Source organism: Pavona decussata, unplaced genomic scaffold (assembly GCF_977016875.1).
Source record: "Pavona decussata unplaced genomic scaffold, jaPavDecu1.1 SCAFFOLD_348, whole genome shotgun sequence".
NCBI lineage: Eukaryota > Metazoa > Cnidaria > Anthozoa > Scleractinia > Agariciidae > Pavona > Pavona decussata.
Window position 1 is genome coordinate 110,001 of NW_028145732.1, and position 25,000 is coordinate 135,000.

A 25,000-nucleotide genomic window follows, 5' to 3' on the forward strand; every position below is an offset into this window, starting at 1 on the left:
TGAACGAATGAAGGAATGAACGAATGAATGAATGAACGAACGAACGAATGAACGAATGAATGAATGAATGAATGATTGAATGAACGAATGAACGAACGAACGAACGAACGAACGAACGAATGAACGAATGAACGAATGAACGAATGAACGAATGAACAAATGAACGAATGAATGAATGAATGAATGAATGAAGGAATGAACGAATGAACGAATGAACGAATGAACGAATGAACGAATAAATGAATGAACGAATGAACGAATGAACGAATGAATGAATGAATGAATGAATGAATGAATGAATGATTGATTGAATGAACGAATGAACGAATGAATGAATGAATGATTGAATGAACGAATGAACGAATGAAGGAATGAAGGAGTGAAGGAATGAAGGAATGAAGGAATGAATGAACGAACGAACAAACGAACGAACGAATGAATGAATGAATGAATGAATGAATGAATGAATGAACGAGTGAACGAATGAACGAACGAATGAACGAATGAACGAATGAACGAATAAATGAATGAACGAATGAACGAATGAATGAATGAATGAATGAATGAATGATTGATTGAATGAACGAATGAATGAATGAATGATTGAATGAAGGAATGAAGGAATGAAGGAATGAAGGAATGAAGGAATGAATGAACGAACGAACGAACAAACGAACGAATGAATGAATGAATGAATGAATGAATGAATGAATGAATGAATGAATGAATGAATGAACGAATGAACGAATGAACGAATGAACGAGTGAACGAATGAACGAACGAATGAACGAATGAACGAATGAACGAACGAATGAACGAATGAACGAATGAACGAATGAACGAATGAACGAATGAATGAATGAATGAATGAATGAATGAATGAATGAACGAATGAACGAATGAACGAATGAACAAATGAACGAATAAATGAATGAACGAATGAACGAATGAATGAACGAACGAATGAATGAATGAATGAATGAATGAATGAATGATTGATTGAATGAACGAATGAATGAATGAATGAATGAATGAATGAATGAATGAATGAATGAAGGAATGAAGGAATGAAGGAATGAAGGAATGAAGGAATGAATGAATGAATGAACGAACGAACGAACGAACGAATGAATGAATGAACGAATGAACGAATGAACGAATGAATGAATGAACGAATGAACGAATAAATGAATGAACGAATGAACGAATGAATGAATGAATGAATGAATGATTGATTGAATGAACGAATGAATGAATGAATGAATGAATGAATGAATGAATGAATGAATGAATGAATGAATGAATGAATGAATGAATGATTGAATGAAGGAATGAAGGAATGAAGGAATGAAGGAATGAAGGAATGAATGAATGAATGAACGAACGAACGAACGAACGAACGAACGAATGAATGAATGAATGAATGAATGAATGAATGAATGAATGAATGAATGAATGAACGAATGAACGGATGAACGAATGAATGAACGAACGAACGAACGAACGAACGAACGAATGAATGAATGAATGAATGAATGAATGAATGAATGAATGAATGAATGAATGAATCAATGAATGAATGAATGAATGAATGAATGAATGAATGAATGAATGAATGAATGAATGAATGAATGAATGAATGAATGAATGAATGAATGAATTAATTAATTAATGAATTTAAACACGGTCAACTCATCAGGACTTAAAAACACTATTACTACATTAAGCTAAAACTACTATAATGAATCAAAATTGTCATTACATCTTTTACATAAGTTAAGATAAGTGTGGATAGATTTTTAGAAGTGTTGTTTGTATCCAGCCCTGAAGGCCTCAAAAGAATTTGCCTGCCGCAGCTCAATAGGAAGGCTATTCCAAAGCACTGCTCCAGAAACTATTTTTCATAAGGTTTGTATGGGGAAGAGGAATAGTAAGATTGTCGTTGGTGCCTCTCAAAGAGTAACTGGAGACGTTGCTACGATAGGTAAATGTAGAAAGAAGGTAATTTGGAGCTAATCCATTAAGTGATTTATATACTATTTTAGCTTTATTAATTGGTCTTTGTTTATCCAAATTTCTCCATCCAAGTTTATCGATAAGAGAGTCGGAATTGGTGTCATAACTTAGTCTTAATAGAATGCGTCCCGCGCGATTTTGGAGTCATATTTCTGAAGTTCAGTAGATAGTGTTTTGTTGCAACAACCCCAAATCTCACTACAGTAATCGAAGTGTGGCTGTTTATTGTTTCCCTTTCAAACTTTTTGAAAAGTGTTCACCAAAATTAGAGGTTCATTCATTTTCCCCGCCACATGAGAGCGAGTTCCTAGCTCCCTGGGGGATAGACCCCCATACCAACTTTGCCTAATTGTACTTTTAGGATAATCACTCCCACCCGGCTTCAATCCCACCCTCTTTTTTTTTTTTTTTCGTTCAGCCCCAGAGGAAGGTTTGTGTTGCAAACCGAAACATCGGGTTAATTTGATATTAATTATTTCGGTTGTTCTAGCCATGCATTTGTTTATTTTTCGCCACTTCCGCCGTTAGGATCAGACTACCGTCTATATTTTGCATTTGAAATAGTTTACTGATCCAGGTCTACGAGAGATCCGGCACCACTCATCGGTTTGTCACTGTGGCTCGCAGATCATAATTGTATTTGTTAACCCCTCTCCTCCCTTGGTAGGGAAGTGTAAGATCCGGTACAGGAAGTGTCAAAAGTGGAGCTAAGAAGTTCCTGTTCCTATACTTGTGTAATTTTTTTCTTATCTTATCACGCAGACATCGAGGTGCAGGGAGACTTATGCTCTGTTTCATTTGTTACCATGGTTACTGAAAACAGCCTACAAGTACGCGGGTCGTCCAACTATAATGCTTCACAATGCTGCCTCTTTAAGCCTTTTCCAACGGAAGAAAAGAAGACTTCGTTCAATGATCGTTACAGAAGCTATAGTTCTAGGAAGTCCATAGTTAATAAGCCCCCGGCTTCTATATAGGCTTCCTAGCCTTTAACCCTTTTAATATTGTAAATAGTTAAGTATGAACATTGTAATAGTAAGAATATTGTGTGTCGTCTATAATGTATTTATGTTGTATTTTTTTGGTTAATGGCAAAATAAACGAATTGAATTGAAAGAAGCCACTGCGTGTAAGCGGCGTTTTTTGGGACAAAATGGTCATTTTGCCGGCCAGAGCAACCCAAAGTCTAGTCTGTACTGTTGTATTTGACCAAACTCTTTAATACTTGATAAACTCGAAGATTACATGATAACATTCCTTGAGAAAGAATTCCGCTATTTCCGACGTACAAGATAAATTCCGCTACATTTAGAAGTATAATGTTCCAGAGTTCCTTCGAGAGTCACACTCAAAACAAGAATCTATCCGAGAAATCTGATACAAATGATCACGTGCGAATTCGACTAGTTCCAGTCCCTACTCGTTTCCAACACACTCCCCCCTGATTGACGGAGTCAATCATAAGGCGAAACTGTAAAGATAACTCTTTAAACTCAGTCCAATGTTCAAAGTTTTAGATCTGAAAGTTAAGATGCAGTAACCACGATTGGAATATCTTCATCTCTGACTACACAAATGTTCCTTGCTCTGTGACACTGGACAGCTCCCATATCAGCTGCTCCTTCATCAAACACATTAACTTCAAGAGGATAGAGCTTCTGAATTGGACGCTTGATGCAAATCCTGCGTAGAGATTTGTCTACTGTCGCCACTTTAGCGGAGCGAACAACGTTGTCTCTTCCTCGCAACAGCTTCTCTACTTTCCCCATTCTCCACTGCTGTCTAGGTGTTTTGTCTGCATATATGTGCACAAGGTCACCAATTTGAATGGTTTTTCTCGGTTCTCCCTTAAGTTTAGTCAGGTATTCTTTCCTCCATCGATTTCTGAAGTGGGCGAGGAGACTCTCCAAATATCGTTCCCGTCGGGCTAGAGGGCTCAGAGGTACACTGGTAGCGGAGGGTTGCTCCAAGAGACGTCGACCAATTACGAGATGAGGTGTTAGTGGAGCTTCTGACAACTCATTGTAAACATAGGTTAACGGCCTGGAATTTAACACTCCTTCAGTTTCAATCAGGGCTGATTCCAGTTCTTCATAACTAAGCTTTGCATTTCCCAGTACTTTCTTCAAACACCTTTTCACAAGTTTGACGCAGATTTCGAAAAAACCGCCCCACCAGCTTGCAGTGGGCACATTGAAATTCCAGTCAATGTTCTTGTTAAGAACGAACTTCTGAACTTCTGAATCTTTGAAAGTTCTCCCGTTATCTGAGATGAACAGGTTGGGTATCCCTCGTCTTCCAAAGAAACGTTTAAGCACTCTTAGAAATGACTTGGCGGTCAAATTGGGTGTGAGTTCAAGGTGCACAGCTCTGGTACTTGCACATGTAAATAGAGCAATGTAACACTTGAACATGTCTCCCTTGGACTGGTAGATATTCTTAACATAAAGGGGGCCAGCAAAGTCTACACCAACTTTGGAGAAGGCTAGATCATCTGAGACTCGAAATGAAGGTAATGGAGGAGGAGGTGGGCTACTGAAAGCTCTCCCTTGTATCTTCTTACATGTAATGCACTTAGAGAGTACATCCTTGACAGCTTGTCGTCCTTTGATTATCCAGAACTGTGACTGAGTTTCAGTGAGAGTTTCTCTAACCCCATTGTGTTTCACGTTTTCATGACTTTGTGCAATTACTAATCTTGTGAAGTGCTGCTTTCTCGGTAACAGGATTGGAAACTTGGTTGAGTATGGAAGTGAGGAATTCTGAATCCTTCCCTTGCATCGCAATACTCCATCTTCATCTTTTAAGACTCCTAACTGTTCCCAAGTCGAACTTGATCTCTCCCTTTCATCAAGTTTCCCTTGAACGTCTTTGTACCAGAGGATTTTTGCGGCATTCATTTCTTGTGAACTAACATTTGAATGCATTTCTGGAACTCTTTTAATCCGTCTGATGAACTTCAATACAAGGGCAGTTACTCTAATAAGCTTGCTGAGACTGCTAAATCTCTCTGGTTGGACAACTTCAGAGATGTTTTCAGAGGCTTGGACCAATACGGTCATTACTTGTGAGATGCCATCTGCATCTTCTTTCTTCAATTTCTTTGTAGTTTCTTCTGAGAGGGTTCCTTCACCAACAGGACAATTAGGTGGGCTTAGCCATTGATCCTTCTCCTTCTCTAGAAATGGTGCTCCTTTCCACCATAGATCATTGGAAACAAGATCGGAACTCTTGGCTCCTCGCGAGGCAATGTCACTTGGGTTAAGTTCAGAAGGGCAATATCCCCAATGTTCTTTACTCCAGAGACTTCGAATCTTTGTTACTCGATTCTGCACAAACTGCTTGAATTGTTTTGACTCTCCATTAATCCACCACCATACAATCTGAGAATCAATCCAATTGAACACAGAATCAACCTTGACGGTACAAGCCAATGCCTTGTACACAGCTGTCATCAGGTTTGCTAGAGTCAATGCTGCCATCAATTCCAGTCGAGGAATTGTCTCTCCTTTCAAGGGTGCTACCCTAGTTTTAGAGGCTAACAGCTGCGAATAGCTGACATTAGAGGTTGTCACCCGAACATAGATGTTTGCACCATAAGCAATCTTACTCGTGTCTGCAAAACCGTGCAGTTGAATAGACTTGACATCTTCTGCTTCTATCCCAGCTAGGACACAGCGAGGTACACTTATCACTGAAACTCTCGACATGTCTTCTGCTACTTCTTTCCACTTTAAACAGAGCTCTTCTGGCAGGGCCTCATCCCAGCCAATCTTGAGCTGACATATCTCTTGAAACATACACTTCAAGGGCAACATAACTGGTGACAGCAAGCCTAATGGATCATAAAATCGAGCAGTGATGCTCAACAGTTTCCGCTTTGTCAGTGTTCCATCCAATGCTTGTGTAGCAAAGGTTGCGAGATCAAACTTGAAGCTGTCTTCTATCCTATCCCATGGAACTCCCATCACTTTGATGAGGTCTTCTTCGAGAACACTAGACTTTGTCAAAGAAGGACTGGTTTCTGAAGGTGTCTGAGTTGATGATGACAGGTTAGCTTCCTCCTTCTCAATCAACTGATTTAGCTCTTCGCTGTTCGATGCCCATTTTCGCATGTTGAAACCTCCTTCTCTGAATCGCAACTTCAATTTTCCGTAAAGTTCGAAGCAGTCCTTTACCGAATCCTTTCCAGATGCAAAGTCATCCACATACAAAGCTCTGACAACAGTGTTCACAAAGTCTGGATCAATGTTCTCATACTTGCTTAAGTGATTTCTCAGGGTTACATTCAAAATGAACGGTGAACAGACAAGGCCAAACACAAGCCGTGTGAATCTAAGGATGATGACTTCCGGATTCGAGGAACTGATGTCATTTATCCACAAGAACCTTAACAAATTCCTCTGTTCAGGATCCACTTCAACATTTAAAAATGCTTTCTCCAAGTCACCAATCAGTGCAACTCTGTGGAGACGAAATCGTAGGAGAATGTCAAAGATCAATGGTGTTAAGGCTGGACCAGGGAGCAGACAGTCATTCAGACTTGGTTCATTCTGAGATTTAGCACTAGCATCATACACTACTCTTAGTTTGGTAGTGGTTCTGTCTTCCTTCACGACTTCCTTATGAGGAATGTAATGCACAGTTCCTGGTATTACTTCGTGATCACGACTCTTGTCAACTAATTCTATAACACCAGAGTTCAGTTGGTCCTTAATGACGTCATCATACTGTTGTAGAATGTCAGGCTTGGACTTCAATCTTGCTAATGAGGAGCTGAGGCGTTTCTGTGCTACCAAGTAGTTGTCTGGAATTGTAGGATGTTCTTCCTTAAAGGGAAGAGAAACTTCATAACGGCTACCATTGAACTTTACTTTGGCAAGATAATCTTCATAGAATTCTTCTTCTCTATTCTTCACTCCCAGAGTATCATAGTCCCAGAATTTGTTCAGTTCTTCTTTCAGAGAGACATCAACTGACTTTAAGTCTTCTTCAACTACTTGACACTCTGTCTTCATAACATGCGACATGTTAACACTTGATGAGCTCTGCAATGCACCTGCTATGTTAATAGGACCACTCAAAACATAACCCAGCCTTGTACGAACTGCTACAGGTCCATGCGACTCCCCCCGTACCACATGGTTCTGGACAATGGACCAGTAATAATCAGCACCAATCATAATATCTACTTCAAGATCTTCATCGCCATGGGAATAGTCAGCAAGAGGTAAGCCTTGTAGATGAGGGTAACTTTGCTGTGCAATCTCAATGGTCTGGTTGGCTATGGGTCCACAAATCAGTTCAACTTCATAAGCATTGACAAACACTTTCAACTGATCTTGGCATTCCAGTGCAAATTGAACAATGTCACATTTCTTCAACGAGGCTTCATTGTTTCCAAACGTTTTAATCAGAACAGTTTCACTTCCAAATGAGGGCAGGCCTAACTTGCTCCTCAACCGTGTACTTATGTAAGACCTTTGAGAACATGAATCAAATAAAACCCTCACATGGCAAGAATTTCCTCCATTAGGATTTCCAATCCTGGCTCTGGCAGTTTGCAGCAAAACAGAATTATTCTTAACATCTTGGGTGAAATACAAATTTGTACTCACAGTTTGTTCCTGATTGGTTCTTCTTGCTTGCGTGAATTGTGGTGAAGAGTTTTGCACGCCGCATAGCGATACATGATGTTTCCCGCCACAACGATAACATCTCGCTTGGCAATCTCGGCTCACATGACCACTCCTCAAACAACCAAAACATCGCCCCTTTTGGCGGAGAATTCTTTTCTTCGCTTCTGGCTCCGTAACAACAGCGCATCTCGCCGAAGGGTGCGGTCCACTGCAGAAAGTACACCACATTTCCTTATTTTGTTGAGGTCTGTCGTTGTATGAAACAAGTGTCGACGACGTGGGGGGTCTCTTGTTTTGACCGAACCGTAATCCATATCCAAACTCTCGTTTTTCTCTCATTTTCGACTGATCTGTCACTGGACCCAGAGCACACCTTTCTCGTATCTGTAACTCCTCTGCAAACGACTTTATTAATGTGTCGAGGTCCCACTCGTCGCTCATACCACGACTCAAAATTAAACGCAACTCTTGAGGAATTTTCGCCATGATCACTGGGGTTAGGAATGTTCCGTACGTGTCAATGGAAATTCCAATTCCTTGCAAACTTCGAACAGCCGACTCTGTTTTGTCCAACAATTGCCGCAATTGTTTAAGATCACCAGTATCACTCACTTTTGGTAGTTGCATTAACATCTCGATGTGTTTAGAGATGATAACTTGTTTGCTTCCGAACCGCTTGTTTAGGAGATCGACCGCATGGTTGTAATTTGAGCTCGTGAGAGGTAAACCAGAAATGGTTTCGGCTGCAGCGCCCTCCAATAATGATTTCAAATACTGAAATTTGTCGACTTCATTCAGATCCTCACTCGTGTGAATTGCGGATGAAAAGCTGTCCCAAAATGTTGTCCATTTTGTAGCATCCCCTGTAAACTTAGGTAACGTGAGCTTCGGTAGCTTTGCCTTGTTTGTGCTCTTCGCGCCATTTTGAGCAGGGAAAGATCCTTGCGGACTCGCCGATGGCAATGTCACCGTTTCTTCGACATCATTCGCTTCCTGCTTAGGAGACGACAAACATGAGGTTATCAATAAGATCGTTTCTTGTAACGACGCATTAAAATCGCAGCGCTCCAGGATTTCCTTTTCGATTGCGTCGGCTTGCAATAATTCTGCGATTTCTTGATCAAGCGATGCAATTTCCTTCTGATGTTTTTCCAGGTTAATCTTTTGCGATTTCAGCTTCAGTCGGACGCTTTCCACATCACCGTTGTTGATTAACTCCTTCACATCGTTCATAACTCTACGAACGTGAACTCTGAACCCTGAGCGCTCCAGAATTTTCTTTTTGACATCCGACATGGCGAAGGTCACAAAACACGTGCTCTGTTCTCCTTGCTTTCAATCCCGGGTCTCCGGCACCAAAATGTTGTATTCGACCAAACTCTTTAATACTTGATAAACTCGAAGATTACATGATAACATTCCTTGAGAAAGAATTCCGCTATTTCCGACGTACAAGATAAATTCCGCTACATTTAGAAGTATAATGTTCCAGAGTTCCTTCGAGAGTCACACTCAAAACAAGAATCTATCCGAGAAATCTGATACAAATGATCACGTGCGAATTCGACTAGTTCCAGTCCCTACTCGTTTCCAACATGTACGTTGGCGGAAGTATTACCTGCTTGGTCACCGCCCAGCACATGCGAAAATCGATGCGTTCTACCAAGCATATCTCAGAATTGGTGTGTTTGTCTTGTGTTTTTGTCCATCAATCAATTTTGACGTGATCATCCAACACAAGATGGCATATCACTTGCGTTGAATCGAGCGCCAGCTCGATTCGGTGTAATAGAGAAAGAACAACAATGAATATAAACCAACATAAACAAAGATGCACTGGAAGGATACAAAATATTCGCACTGGCCGTACTACCGGCCGTCACGAAAATGTTTATCAGTTACTTTTCCAACAATTTTTTTTTTCGAGGAAAGCAAACATTCCTTGCCCCTGAGCCAGGCGAACTGGAATATAGAGAGTGTGAAGAACTGATGACGCGCGTGCGTTAGAATTTAATGTGTGTGATGGCTATAATTCATTTTTAAAAACAGCCAGAATAAAATTACCCCAATACAGGCTTTTTCACTAAACGAAAATAAACGAAACTGGCCAAAAATTCCTTATGAATCATACAGTTATTCAATAAAATAGTAAAGTTTACAGTAGACTGAAATCGACAGTTATGTCAAAACCAAGGCGCAGAAATGAGTCTGGCAGCGAATCTTCAGCATCACATCTCTCGTTCTTTGTTTTTATCAGCATTCTAAATTAACGTCGCCGCTGAGTCATTCAAGTATGGTTTAGTACGCAGTGAATTATTCATTAAACTGATCGTATTTAGAAAGAATTTCCACTTAAAATTGTTAATGACAGTGGCTGATTGAAAAAGAAAAGTATAATTCTATGCATTTTATTCAGTTCACGTGCTCGTTTGATATTTCGCAATCAGAAGCTGTCACGTTATTCTCTTAGTACCCATTGATGTGCACGAGATCGTAATACCGATCCTGGGCTTGGCCTTGCAATAAGTTAAAGTTACATTATTTGTGCTTTTCCGGGAGAGCATTTCTTCTTCACGCACGGAATACTGTGAAGTAGTCATGATTTTGTGTTTCAAGCCAATCACAGGCCGATCCCGGTTAATTCTAATTCCTGTCCACCCTCCAAGCTTCTTCCCGGTTCTTCTTCTTCCAGTTCTTCTCTCTTATGAAAATAACACACGACGAGCCGACATTTTTCCCGAAGTTGAAACCACTCATCGGTTTTGGAGAAAACTCTCTAGCTACCACTCTGCGTATCACGGTATCCCTTGGAGTCAGAGAGCCGGCGGGGGTGGGGCTATTCACCAGTTATCGTAGGCGTAACCTGAGTATCAGGCACGTGATTCATTTATTGTCTCTATACTACTGATAGCAGGGCTGGCGAATCCGTTCGTTTGCCATGAGAGCCAGGCGGTCTGGCCGAACAGACTATCTCATTTGGTAGCGCTCCGTGTAACTTCTTGCGGCATCTCACGGGCTCATAAGTTGCCTTCCGAAAACTGCTTAACGACCTTAGTACAGCATATGCAGCAACAGTACAGCGTATGCAGCAACGGATATTCCTGCCGATTTTCTGTTGCTGTTGTCGTTGTGAGAGCTGCGCTTGGTTCTCTATTTGGCAATGATTGCGGCACTAAAAAAATGCCGTATGTTTCACACCAGACATATTTTGGATGCGATTTGCCTCTGACAATACACTGTAGCAACTTTGTTGTGATCCAAGTCACAACAACTTACTTAACGTATTAACTTCCAAACCTGACGAATTCTGCGATTTTTAAAAACTTGTTCAGAAAGCCTCTGCAACGAATTCTGCAACGTGCTTTCGTGAGGCTTGCGTGCTCAATTAAACAAACATTTTTTGAACCAATCAGAAACCTTCCCGCGCTTAGCTTCGTTTCATTTGCTCATTTTGTGTGTTTGACTAAACATGACTGGTGTGGTCCACCGGTGTATTTCCATATAAACACTGCATGTATAATTTTTCAAAACGTTTCCCCCCCATTTCTATAACGAAAATTTATAAGAGTTGCTACTGTGTTTCTGTGGTCCATGCTTTATTTCGTTGATGTACATCAGACATACGGTTTAATCGCAGAACTTGTAAAACGAAAGTATGACTTGAATTCAATAGGAATTGCGCAATAAAAGGTAAACGTGATGACATGATTAAATTTAACTGCTATTTTTGTTTTTTCAATCAAATGCTATAAGTTGACGAGGCAAGTAACTTTTTAACGTGTAGTTTTTTCCGGAATGTTTAGTGGAAAGAAAACTGTTTCAAATTTACATTATAATTCGCCAATAGCTTTAACACTAGCCATGATAACTGTCGACTTGGTTTTAATTTTCAATTGTTTTTGTTCAGTGAACGCATTAAGGTCACCCCTTGCTGGGTGAATTCTGCTCACAATAAATTACAGGAAACTTACAGGTTGATTAAAGCAACCAGGATTGATCTACACTAAAGGGATTTGAATTGGTCTAAATTATCTATTAACGCTCCTTTGATGCACTTAAAACTGCACAAATTATAACAATATGCGCATGAAGGAAAACTACTCTTCCCACGGCAATTTGACCACACAAAATTCAGGTGGGCGCTTGAATTGTTTGACGCGATACTGATAAATTTAGAAACGAAATTCTTCTTCCGGTCACGTTTATTGCTTCCTTTTTTAGACGGAATATGATGAAATATCAAAGAGGAAATTTTCAATGTTTTTGTTGGAAATGCGAGTGTCTCCCTCAGAAATTCCTCAAAAAATGTCGAGGCTCGAGTCGAGGCTGAGTGCGTTGACCAATCAGGCGCAAGGTAGCAGTTACGTCACAAGATGCAAATGATGAAGCCGCCATCTGCTGGAGTGTCTATGTGGTTCTGCATATAACATTTTATATTCATACACCTCAAAAGTTTATTTTGTCGTCCACGATTCGTGCAGATACCTTCTTTCCATGGCATGATTCTTATCCTAAGACCGAGTGATGGCTCAGGAACCTAGGGACCCGTATTATGACATAGCGGGCTCTACACAGTCTGTGTCAACTGCGAGCGATGTTCCTGATCAGGTTAGTTTTCAGAGGGGATGATCGAACAATCGAGCTCGCTTATTCCCTTCAACGCTTATTCATGACAGTCATAAGCGAAACGAGGAGCGTTTGACGTATGTTTGGTTTATTTTCTGCGCGGCAGACTTCTTAACTTAGCGTTTGTCGTTTTATTTAGGGTTGGGATCGGCCGTACCCGCGAAGGATGCGACCATACAAGGATGTTTTCTCGAAGGTATATACAGCTACTTTATTACCTCGACAATAAGTTGAAATTGGGCCTATAGAAAATGTTATAATTTGCCTGGGTTATGTCGCTTTAAATATTCGGTATATTTTAGGCTATTCTGTTTTAAAAATAACGCGAGCTTGGCTCAATTTGACCGTTGAGGTCGACATACTTGCATATTAATACGTGAAAGGAACAGACTCGGTGGCTTTCACAACAGTCAGATTTTTCGCGTTCTTGCATAATTATTCTCCCAGCAAGCTGTTGTACACAAGAATTGAAAACCTTTGCGAGTTTTTGGTGGTGTTTTTGTCTCACAACGGAGCATTGCCGAACTGTAAGGCCGTGTTTAGCCGAAAATGTCCTTTGCGTGTTTACAATCGAAGACATATCATTGGCTTCTGCACGGCAAAATAGTTCGACTTTTCATGTCATAGCCGTTGAGGGAAATTGATTCTTACGTATATATTTAGGCAGTAATAAAGCATCGCGAAGGCCTTAATCACTGTAACTTGATGGCCGTTAGCTGGCTATAAACCCTCTTCGTTAGTTTATACATTATAGCTTGTTTTTCGTCCGTCATTTTGTCCAATATATAATAATTCATTCGGTCTGCGACCATCATGTCACTTATCTGCGATGATCGCGCTGAGCAGTTCTGATGCAAAGCGAGCCGTTGATTGTTTTAAGAGTACCTATACTTTAGATCGGTTTTTAGTCGTTAGGCGATCGTGGTACATATCTTGAACCCTGGTGAACTGTCTTAACCGCTAGCGCTTTCAATAACTTGATTACAATAGCGTTACAGTCTGGCTATGTATCGTATGCTTCCTTGGCCATTTTCGTATGACAATAACTTATGTAATAATATCTTGTTTGTATGGTTTCTAAAGAGTGTTTTTCTCTGGCTTTCTGACTTCTGTAGTTACTGTTAATCTTGTTCAAGTCAGGTGAGCATTTTTTAGGGTACAGTGTTATACAGTCAAAAGGGGTCACGACTTACCTTTTGGGTGGCATTGATTTTTTAAGTGAGCAATAAGTAGGAAGAAAATCCCGATGTTGAATGTGTAAAGTTTTTATTGCAATAATGTGAATTTCAAAACAAGCGACCGAAACCTTCTTTATATACCAAAATATTGAAAGAGTTGAGAAAAATGTATCTTTTTGACAATGATGAAAAAGTTATACTTATCAAAAGTTGAAGATTATTTATACTGTCATGAATCATCAAGTGTTCATGTTATGGATGTCAGTTTCACTCTGGCAGAATGTTTCAAAGCTGTGTACATGTATTTAGAATATTTGACCTTCTATGTTTTCAGAATGGGAGAACACTTGATCTTAGAAGAGTTATTAAAGGTTTTGTAGGTTTTAAGCTTGTTTACACTTTGATAGCTTCTCCTGCGTGGATTAAATTTTGAGATTGACGTATTTTCTATTTTTACCTTATTTTAATTGTTCAATTAACATGACCAAAATAGCTATCTAGAATGAATCGGCATCTGGCATGTAGCCTTTCCTGACAGATGCTAGACATTTTATTGTGTATTTTCTGGATAGCTTTGTGCTCAATGTACCCATTTTGCTATTGACCAAGGTAACTCTAATCCCATAATTTTCAACCTAGTTCTGTGGTTTTAGCTCAAGTCAAATTGCATTAGTCACACTCATTTGGTTCTGGCTAATTGTGAAGTCAGTTAATGACTTTACAAATTCCAGCCTTTTCTGTGCCATTTGTGGGTTATTGCTTTAATTAGATATATTTTAAAGATTTTTGAGTCACAGCTATATTTGGCAAGTCACATGATCAGAACAGAATGAAGGCCTAAAACTGCGTACATATTTGAAAATTGCAAACAGTGCTGATAGTTAAAGATTGCCAACCCGCAAAACGTGACATATTGATTTTTTCAAAATTTGAATTGTTATAGAAGTTATGACAACATAAGCTTGTTTATTTATCCATTTTCTTCGTTGGCATTTCTTTTATTTATAAAAAACAGTTAATGCTTACATTAGGTTATAAAGGAGGATGGGGCTTCTCCGACTTGTGTAAAATTTGGAACTCTACCTTCTCTTCTCAGAGTTTTTAGGGATTTCTCTCTCCTCCGTGAGGTTTTGGACTGGTACTAGTTGCATGCATGCATGTAGTGATGATTCTTAAAATCCATCTGTTCACCCTCATACATTTCACCAAAAAAGTGCCACAAAAACACATCAAAACAGAGTATCACAAAACACCATCGTAAAACACCCTAGCAACAATCAACTCTTATTCTGTAGTTAAGTTAGTTATCTAATTGTTGTGTTCAGATACATAACTACACTGTGTCCAATAATATATATTAACTGAAAAAGAAACATTCTCAAAATTTCTCAGATGGACACAAATTAGTCCTTGTAATTTTTGTCACAACTACCATTCTTGTGCTTTTGCAAGTAATTCTTCTGTTTTTTACCGTGGGTGGCTTGCCAGCAAGTGTGATCTGGACAGTAAATATTAAAACCTTGTATGCTTTTCAGTGTGATGTGTTCTAAGCATTCTTGTAGATTCTGTTTGTTTGCTAGAAATTACACACAAGTATTAAGCACCCTTTTTGATTATAAAAGTCGAGGTTATTTGGTTTTAGTGTTTATGTATTTGATGCTTTTTGTAAGTCTCATTAGTGAGTCTGTTTAGACTCAGGTGGCTGAGGCCAAACTGAGTATTATATATATTGTGCTTTTAAAATTTATAGCTTAATAAAGCAGTGATGTTACTTAACAGAACCTGTGTAATCTGATACATGTGATAACGTAAGCAAGCCCACAACACAACTGATTAACTGACAGATTGCCAACTAAATCATTCCTGAGAATATGTGATGGAGAAAGATTGTAGAGTGAAATGTCCATTTGTCTGTTGGGCAGTTTGCTATGAAAACCAGGGCAAAATCTGATGTTGTGATTGATACACAATGTTTAGGTCCTACAAAAAGACCAAGGTGAACTTTATTAACACTTTTGTGCAATTGATTTGTGTGGTTTGTGTGTTACAGGCTTCTTGACTTATGATACATAGTGTATGTAGACCTTCTTGTTCTTGTGTTATTACTAAAGTTTGTCATCAGAAATATGCTTTCAAGCTAAAACTTATTTAGTCCTTGTACTGTTATGAGAAATAGAAAGAACTAAGGTGAATATTTGACTGCTAATAAGACTGTTTTCTGTTATATTCAAGCAGAGATAATTATATTTAGAGTACATGTAGTTCTGTTGGTCTGACTTGTGTGATAGTGTGTGATATAATGTTTAGGAGTTGCACCATTGTTTGAATTAAATGGAGTCATTTACACATATATGCCATGCAATCATGCCTTCAAAATAAACTGAGAAATGATATAGGCTTTGATATTTATGTCACTCATAAACAATACTTAATGAAACACCAAAGTGTCCTAACTGTGAAACATTTGTAACAAGGAAATCTGTCCCTTGTATTAACATCTTGGGTTCTTGGAATTTGTTTGCTTGTGTTTATTTAGTGAAGTTTTCAAGTATGCTTTGGAAACATGTAAAAAATGTGCTCTTTTTGCCCCTAACTTTTGCATTTTTTCATCTTGTATGTCTTCGGCTTTTTTATGACAGGTCCCTTTGTTTTATGAATTCCTTTATTTAAATGGTCAAGGTTGATAGCGAAAGGACAATGCAGTTGAGGTCATATTCTTTGGTTATGAATGATCACAGTTTTGCTTCTTATGGCAAAGAATTTTCTGGAGTTTCACAGAATGAAATGTTTTAACTTTAGAAGACTCTGGTTTCTAAACTGTTCCATGGGGAAGTGCAGTGTATCAACAGAAACATAGATAAATGCTACAGTTCTACAAAACTGTTGGGCATGTAGTCGGACATTGTGTGGTTCAAGTCTTGTAATTTGTGTATATGGCTGAAACAACTTCAAGCAGTCTAACTGTTCCTAAAATCGTAAGTGATTTTCTGACTGTTTCTAACTTAGAACATAGGTCTATTTTCCTCATGTGTTAAACTTTTCAAACTTAATCGACTTGTTCAAGATTGAAAAATGAACTTGACAAAGCACAAAATTGATGTATCAAGTGTGGTTTGCCCAGAAGCAGGAAAGATTTGGAAAGGTTAATCTGAACTGTGTGACATTTAATGCCAGAAATTGTCAAGAAGTGTGTAAAGTGCTTGTTATAACTGATGTAGTGCTTGCAACATTTTACATGTTTTTAACTGATTTTGTGTAAATAGTTTCAGCTCTATGGGGTTTTTCAACACAGCAGATTTTTGTCGTTGGTAGCCTTGTGGGAAAGTTTACAATCAAAGGTGTTTGAGGAAGTTGGAGTTTGTGAAATTTGATATAGCAGATTTTCAAGGACAGTGTTTTTTATGGAAGGTTGGGAGAGGTTTGGTGAAGGCCATGCTTGAGATTATATGAATCCATTGTGTGTATATTTTGAGAACTTTGTCTCAGTTAAAGTTGCCAGTGCCACGTTTTAGTATGGTTACTTTGAATAGCCAAAAAATATGTATCTGTATTGATCAGTGGAAACATTGAAATAATGGCTTCCCTACTAGTACACAGAAACTAGTGTTAATTATCTTTGGCTGCAGGATTGAGATGGATTGCAAATTGAAAAGTTAGCCAATTTTTTCAAGTTCATTCTGTGGATTTTTGAGAAGTTGCCAAAAAAAGCTCTATAGCAGTGCCTCATTAGTTGAGGAAGCACATGCTTCATAAGCCTCATGGTCTCTTTGGGCTTCTTCGTCATTTTCCTTTATTTCTTACAATTCTGTAAATTACATTTGGTGGCCCCTAGAAGTCTTCCTGTGAGCATACATGAATGTGGAACAACTCTAAAAGATTTAGGTAAGCCACACCAGTAACATGATCAGCAAAAATGGTCAGGTAGAGACTTTGGTGTTGCTGAGAGCTGGACTTGCATGTCAAGGTGGAAAGAGTGGGTAGCTGACAGTGCAACTGACACAAAGTGGAGAAGTATACAGTATGTTCATGTAGAACAGCATAGCTTAGAAAATACAATGAATGTGTACAAATGAATTTGCGTGGTCTATAGGATACAACTCACTAATTAAAAATTTAGTGAATTTTTTCACATTTCATCTAGCCCAATCATCAAACAAAGCTCTTAGTTGGATGTGTGTTTGACACTGTTCATCGATGTGAGTCTGCTAATGTGTGAAAGTTGTGAACTGTGCAGTGAATTTTGCAATCTTATGTAAGGTGCATGTAGATGAGAGGTTAAAGTCTGTTTTCAATGTGAAAGAGAAACCAGTGTAAGCTGGTCTTTGACATGATCAGACACAAACTGTAATTAAAATGATAAAGCTGGCTGTCGTGGGAAAAATACCTTCTTATTACCAGCAATAAATTTTCACAGCATGCCCTCATCAGTGTTTTAACAAGAGTCCCTTTTTAGGTGAAACAATCGGGTATAAATTAGGTTGGAAATTATTTGGCAAACAGCTCAGTCTGACAGGTTCACCCTTATATTTTGTTTGTGTTAATTGTGCTCTACCATGGTTCTTTTAATAATAATTATTATTTGAGCACTCAGTACTTGTAGTTGCATTTTGACATTTTGAGGTTGTGTTGTGAGTCGGTCTGTGTAACTGAACATTGTTATCTTAAAACTGCGGGGAAGTAATGTGGTATAAGGCACCTTACCTCCCCTCCCCCCTCTGTGCTCTGTTACACATAAGGCTTTAAGTGTCATAAGTAAAAGCCTCTTTTAACACCATGCAGACAGCAGTCAAAACAGGGTTGTAAAATAATAACCATTAGCAAAATTTTTTATAATTTGCTTTACAATTTATAAGCAGTTTTTTCCCTGAACTTCTAATTGGTCAGCTAAGGATAACACTCTTATCCACAAAACTGCTAATGACAAAAAGAGCCTGTCCTTTTAAGTGGAATTTTTAGGTGGGAAAGGTTTTTGCATATGTACATAAAATAAATAAATATAAATATCACTGTCACACTTTAAATGTTTCAGTTTTGGAGCAGTTATACCACAGCAATGTAAGTTAATGTAGTTTTTGAAGTCAGTTTAACTACCCACATTCATAGGCCTTGCAACAGGCTTCTGTTTATAGAACTGTTACCTTCAGTTGAGATAAATTGTGATAAATAAAATTCATTTGAAATTGTTTTTAAAAAGCAGTGGCCATCCTTTAAAATGAAGGTGTTGCTATTTACACTGCAGTTTAGTTCTTATCCACTGTAAAAAGTATTAAATTTGTGTCAGGGTAACTAGGAGAGTTCTTGTTGCATTATAAATGTGTTGCTATGATTGTGAAAACTCACCATGTTTTGCCATGAATGATTTATGTAAGCTGTGGTGGCAGGTGGCAGTTTAAATATCCATTTCTTGCATAATTAGTTGTAATATCACTATAATGTTTTGTTAGTGTTATTGTTAACAGAGATGTGCATTGTACTTTATGCAATACCATCTATCCTTTTTTCTTTCAACTGCAGTGTAAGATCTAAGTTTTTTGTTTTACAGCCTTTTTCAGTCTCAATAGCTTCGCTGCTTAACTGTTGCTGGGAAGACATGCTTGCTGTTGATATACATATTTAATGAGAGTTTTCTGGTGGCCCTTCGTTGTTAAATTTGCAAACCAAATCCAGTGTTTTACTACATTTCTGTCTGTTCTTGTCAGCAACACTTTAATTTTATTTCTTGTAGATGTGAAACATTGCTTTATTTGCAACCAAATTTAACATTGACTGCCCTTTCATGGAAAATTGTGATATTGGAATTGTAAATTATTACCTGAGCAGAATTGACTTTGATGTAGCTGACAGAGTAACCAATCATAATCATTGAAGTATGCGTTAAATATAAACAGAATTTGTAAACTATATGTGTGCTTTGCACCTGTAACACTGTAGGATCTATTGACATGCAGAATGTCTCAACGCGGCAGAATTCTGCTGTGATGTTAAATACCCTGGCTCTTGCTTTTTACATTCTCGGATCATAATATTTAATATTTTCAAGCCACTGGTAGAATCTTTTAGCAAGAGTTTTGCAGAATTATCAAGCAACATTGGCTTAAGAAGAGTTTCATCGCAGCAAGTGAAAATACGTATTATTATATAAGAGCATATCTGGCAATTTGTGAGCCAAGCCTGAGAAACATTCCTGGACATTAATTTGTTCTTTTGTTGCGAGAATATTTTGTTTATCACTAATGGTAAGTTGTTTTTGTTCCGTAAGTATGTATTCTAACAAATACGAGACAATGAGAATCGTCGTATTAACAGCGTAGATCTATAAATTGCAAGTTGCTCAATATTAGTTCCGGTGTTTTAACAATTTCTCCAGTTTTTGTCTTTTATGGTAGTGATTTGAATTTGTTTGTTGTTTTGTAAAAAAATGTGTGCCATTTCATCGGGAAGTAAGTTACTGTAGTGCAAAATATGTTAATGTTAAACAACTTCTGGTGTTTTTTCGTTGTGCTGCACAATTAGTATTACATTCATGGGTGCATGAATTAGCATATGCGTGTAAGCTGGCAACCGTGTAATTGTTTGTTGAGAACAGGTACGATACCTGCTTTGTGTTTGCATAAACCTTTGTCCTCCAAAGTGGACTGAAACAGGAAATTTTCAACTTTTTTTTCCAAATTTCAACTTTGTTATTAAATATGAAAGCAAACAGTAATGAATCACAAGAACATGCTGCTCATTAGCTTTCATTAAATGATTGCACTTTAGGATTTCATTTCATTTGTTCAAGTTTGCATGTAACTGAACACTAGCTATTTAGCAGAGATAGGATTTATCTTAAATAGTCATACTTTAGGATTTCATCCAGAGATTCAAAGGTAGAACCACCTTGTACAGCATAAGGAACAGCACAGGAAAGTACTGCTCAGTAGCTTTCATTTGAATGGTCACACTTCATGATTTCATCCACAGACTCAAAATTAGAACCACCTTGTACAGCATAATAAACAGTACCACACAAAAGTGATGCTCAGTATCTTTCATTTGAATGGTCACACTTCATGATTTCATCCACAGACTCAAAATTAGAACCACCTTGTACAGCATAATAAAGAGTACCGCAGGAAAGTACTGCTCAGTAGCTTTCATTTGAATGGTCACACTTTAGGATTTCATCCACAGACTCAAAATTAGAACCACCTTGTACAGCGTAATAAACAGTACCACAGGAAAGTACTGCTCGGTAGCTTTCATTTGAATGGTCATACTTCATCCATGGACTCAAAAATTAGAACCCCATGATGAGAGGGTTTGATTCCCGGCATTGAGGCTCTGTGTTGGGTTGAGTTTGTTGTTAGTTCTCATCCCTGAGCGCTCTGAGAGTTGTATTTCAGGTTTTCTAGCCTGCGTAGCAGTTGTTTCCGTTTCCTTCAAGCCAAGTGGGGCAAGCGCGCGAGGGCATTGGGCAAAAAGGAGCAAAAAAAAGTAGGAGCGGGGGGAAGGGGTGGGGAAGGAAAGGAAACGCCTGCCGCTGAGCCCAGACATTTTACCGAACGCCCCCAAATGGCTTCGCTCCTTTGGGGCCTACACTGTCACGTCAAATGTCAAATGAGAACTACCCTGATCCCAGAGGTTTTTCTTGATTTTTCCCCACGTGAGAGACTCGCGTTCGCCGCTTCGCAGCTATCTCATGTGGGGAAAAATCAAGAAAAACCTCTGGGACCAGGGTAAATGAGAACCAATCATTGTTAACTTCTGGTAAATCTCAGCGCCAGAAAACAGAATCGCGGCGGGCAACTTGTTTTCTTCAAGTTGCAGTATTTTAGAAGATTTTCTCGAACTTTCCGTCACTTGAACAAAGCGTAGATAGAATTACCCAAGACGAATTATGCCAATGTTTTAGAGTATCAACTCATTTGCTTACAGCTGGAATTACAGACAGAATGAACTTGTCCCACATGGCGAAATACTTCCTCGCATTTCCAGGATAAAATTGTATTTCGGGTAGCGTGAAATACAAAGTCATTCTAAATATCGAAAACTTCCTTTTCAGACCGTGGTTAGAACTGAAATTTTCCTACAAAGTAGTTACTTGAGGCCTCCTCAACCTATTTATGATTACAAAGTTTGAATAAAAATTTCTTTGTTCGTATGCGAAACATGCTTTCAGACCAGCCAATTTTGCTTCCAATATGTTGTCGTGTCTTTGAGACCGCCGACAGCCAGAACAAATTTTCTTAAATTTTTAAAACTTCCGGCGGGATTTTGAAAAACGAATGACACCATGTTTGTTGAGACGATAATACTTATCAACAAACCAAAGCGCAATGGAAACTATATTTTGAGCGTGACCGAGAATTCTTGATTTTGCTTGATGTGAATTGACATTCGCTCCTAAAGCAGTCCTTTGCTCCAGTTTCAACTGAATTAACGTATCTCCCTGCGAGAGTAGTTTAGTCGTTTCCAAAGCAAAGCAAACTCGAAATGGAAAGGACACTCAAGAGGGTTCTTTTCCACCTCGGCCAGTATTTTCATCTTTGATAAACGGTTTACCGGATGTCGTTTTGGTCTATGAGTTTGATTGACAGACGATTGACCAATGGTAATACATCATTGCCTCCCGTTCGCTGACGAACCGCGTTCAGTAAAATGTCTGGGCTCAGCGGCAGGCGTTTCCTTTCCTTCCCCGCCCCTCCCTCCCGCTCCTACTTTTTTTGCTCCTTTTTTCCCAATGCCCTCGCGCGCTTGCGCCGCTTGGCTTAAAGGAAACGGAAACGACTGCTACGCAGGCTACAGGTTTTCCAGTTTTCCTCCCCGCACAAAAACCAACACTTCCAAATTCCAATGCAACCAGAACGCATGGACAGGTCTTAAAAAAAACCCAGGCCTGTGTCTTATCATAAATCTCCTGGTTTTTTTTTTTTGTTGTTAATTTGTTTTTTATGGCATGAAATAACTAAAAGTACAATGTATAGGATGATTTATTGCACAAAGTGGCATTATATGGTGCAAATAAGTCACCAAAAAGTCAGAAATTATGCAACCAGCCCTCCTCTAGCCTGACATGTTTCGTGAAAACACTACAAGAGGCTTCAATTTCAAGGAAAAAATGTTGAATGCATTATAAACAATTTTTAAAAGTACTTAGCAAGACATTTCGGTTTAAAAAAATGTCAAATAACCAAAGGCTTATCTAACAGTTCACAGTTTGCGCTTGCTACAATCAAGACTAGTAACGAATGATCACCGCGTGACAGGACGAATCACGTGAATGAGCTATAAATTTCTGGAACGTCAATATGTTCATTGCCCTCATTTCGGTCTTGCTGAGAATGTCAGGCCTCAAGGAAAAGTCTCTTGTGGTAATCACGCACCTTGTTGACAATGGTGGCTTGGTCAAAATCTATACTATGGCCAAACTGATTCGCGTGTTGCGCTATCTTTGAGTTGCTGTCACAAACACGGAGTGCTCTTCTGTGTTCTTTTATCCTTGTTGCCACTTAAATTCTTAAATTCCACTTCCAGTTAGGCTCTTTCAGTGAGGGTGCTGTGTGCTACTTTTATCAAATTATGCAATCCATGTGTAACTTAAAAGGTCAAAAATAGCATTGAAATATGCCAGAGAAGGGCTGCCAACTTGAAGGACCACAAAATTATAGGTACAGCAACTGTTCCTGGCTTGAATAAAAATTGAGATTCCATAAAAAAATTCTAGCCTGGATTTTTATGAAAAAATTACAGGAAAGCAACATCATGCTACATGTACATCACCTGCTACACCTACTGTAGCAGAGAGATGAATCACTGTATAGGTATTTCATTTTTTTTTTAAAATAAGATTTGGTATATTAATTTGATTTTAATTATTAATTAGGTATATTAATATTATTATTATTATTATTATTATTATTATTATTATTATTTATTGTTATTATTATTATTTTTATTTTCACTATTACCACTACTCACCACTAACTAGTCTCTGTATATACTGTAATACTGAGCCTCAAACCTGACTATTTCAGTACATAATTTTGTCATACTATTCCAATCTGTTTTTGGTATTTTCCATCTGTTACAAGTACACTTAGAGTTTAAATTCAGTCGAGTGAGCCCTGGCTGCAAAGGATCAGCTGATTTTTGTGACCGATGCAGTTTCAAATAAACATCATTTATCTCTACCTGGATTTTTTGAAAACAGGTCTGTTCGAATCATGTCTTGTTGAGAGTGCGGTGCAAGCTTTTTTTCTGCAAAGTTGCCAAATGAAAAAAAAAAAGAAACTTGAGGTCACCCAGTCTTTTTTCCTTCTCTTTCTTTTCTCGTTTCTTTTTTCCTCTTTCACATCATTTTGAGCTTTTTTAGGGTCAAATCCTGTGTTTTGGGGTTGTTAACTAGATGAAAGGGTTGCTTAAATTTATTTCGCGACAACCACCTTTTCAAAAATTTGGCTACATCTTGTTTTAAGTTCTCTATGTTTTTTTTTCTAAAATATTAATGGTTAAGAGTAACAACTATTGATACATACAATTGTAGTTCAATTTTACCTTGTTTTAATGCTTATTAAATATGAATTATTCAGTTGTCTGTAATTCTGCAACAGAGCTCTTAACATTAAATTCACGATACTGGCTAGGTTCTGTTGTCTTGCCATACAATGTGTACATGTGTATATGTTTTATTCATTTGTTTTCTTATACATGTTCGTTTTCAAGCTTAATTGCCTTGATTTGTATAGAAGAGTGTAGAGGTTCTTTAATTTAAATCTCATTGAATTATATTCTCTTTTGCCACAACTCTAAAATGTGGAAGTTTAACCCGTAAATTAGAACCTTTGTCTCTAGAATAGTGGTATTGATTTTAAGAATGGTGCTCAATGTTTGTTACCAAATAAGAATGCACACATTTTGGTTGTAACAGTTACCAAGGGTGCTGGCCTGCTATTTTGACTTCCAGAAAGTTCTGAGCAAATTCTGAGGAAGGTTTTGAAATATTTATGACATATTCTGGCTTTATTAACATAAATTTAGTTGTCGTTGTACAGTTTTCTTTGGCACTTAATAGTCCTTTTTGTCTGTAAAAAGCCCTTATTGTTTTTTCTTTGTTTTGTTTTGGTTTATGTTAGAGTTTTAACGTGCTACTTTTTTAAGAAATTTGCATAGAAAAGCTCTTTCAGGTGTAGTTTAAAAATATTTAAGCTTCTGTTTGTATATTTAAAGTTATTGTTTACATTATTCGTAAAAGTCAGAAAGTGTTGTTTGGGTTTTGTCATTGTTGATAAGAAACACACTTCTTTGCAACTTCCAGTTTAGTAGTAGAGCCAAGAAAATCCTCTTTCTCTTTGGTCCACATTAAACATTTATTACTTTCATATTAATTCCAGACAAGCCTCAAATTACTATTCTCAAAGCTAGGAGATAATCAATAATTTATACTGAAGATAGGCTGGGTTGATTTCAACTCTTATAGCTCTTTTTTTTTCTGGAATCATATCATATCAAGCACAAATTATTGTTCGGAATTAAACACCTTGTAGAATAGTAAAATCTTGT

At 38.1% G+C, this 25,000-nt stretch overlaps 2 protein-coding genes across 5 annotated transcripts in view; one reads left to right on the top strand and one right to left on the bottom strand.

Moving 5' to 3' along the window:
* Window positions 1-3,542: 3,542 nt before the first annotated feature.
* Window positions 3,543-8,951, bottom strand: LOC146453134 (uncharacterized). The gene has a single exon (XM_085097019.1). The coding sequence runs from the start codon at window positions 8,949-8,951 to the stop codon at window positions 3,543-3,545; it is 5,409 nt and encodes a 1,802-aa protein (XP_084953145.1).
* Window positions 8,952-12,021: 3,070 nt separating this feature from the next.
* Window positions 12,022-25,000, top strand: part of LOC146453135 (voltage-dependent L-type calcium channel subunit beta-2-like) — a 27,026-nt gene continuing 14,047 nt past the window's right edge. Inside the window, exons 1-2 of one of the 4 annotated variants that reach the window (XM_085096997.1) lie at window positions 12,022-12,263; window positions 12,421-12,477. In XM_085096997.1, the coding sequence (XP_084953123.1) occupies window positions 12,180-12,263; window positions 12,421-12,477 (141 nt within the window). In that variant the 5' untranslated portion in view covers window positions 12,022-12,179. Of the gene's footprint in view, window positions 12,264-12,420; window positions 12,478-15,308; window positions 15,456-16,298; window positions 16,435-19,370; window positions 19,696-25,000 lie in introns of those variants that run through there. The other 3 variants (XM_085097000.1, XM_085096999.1, XM_085097001.1) reach the window with 3 other exon arrangements.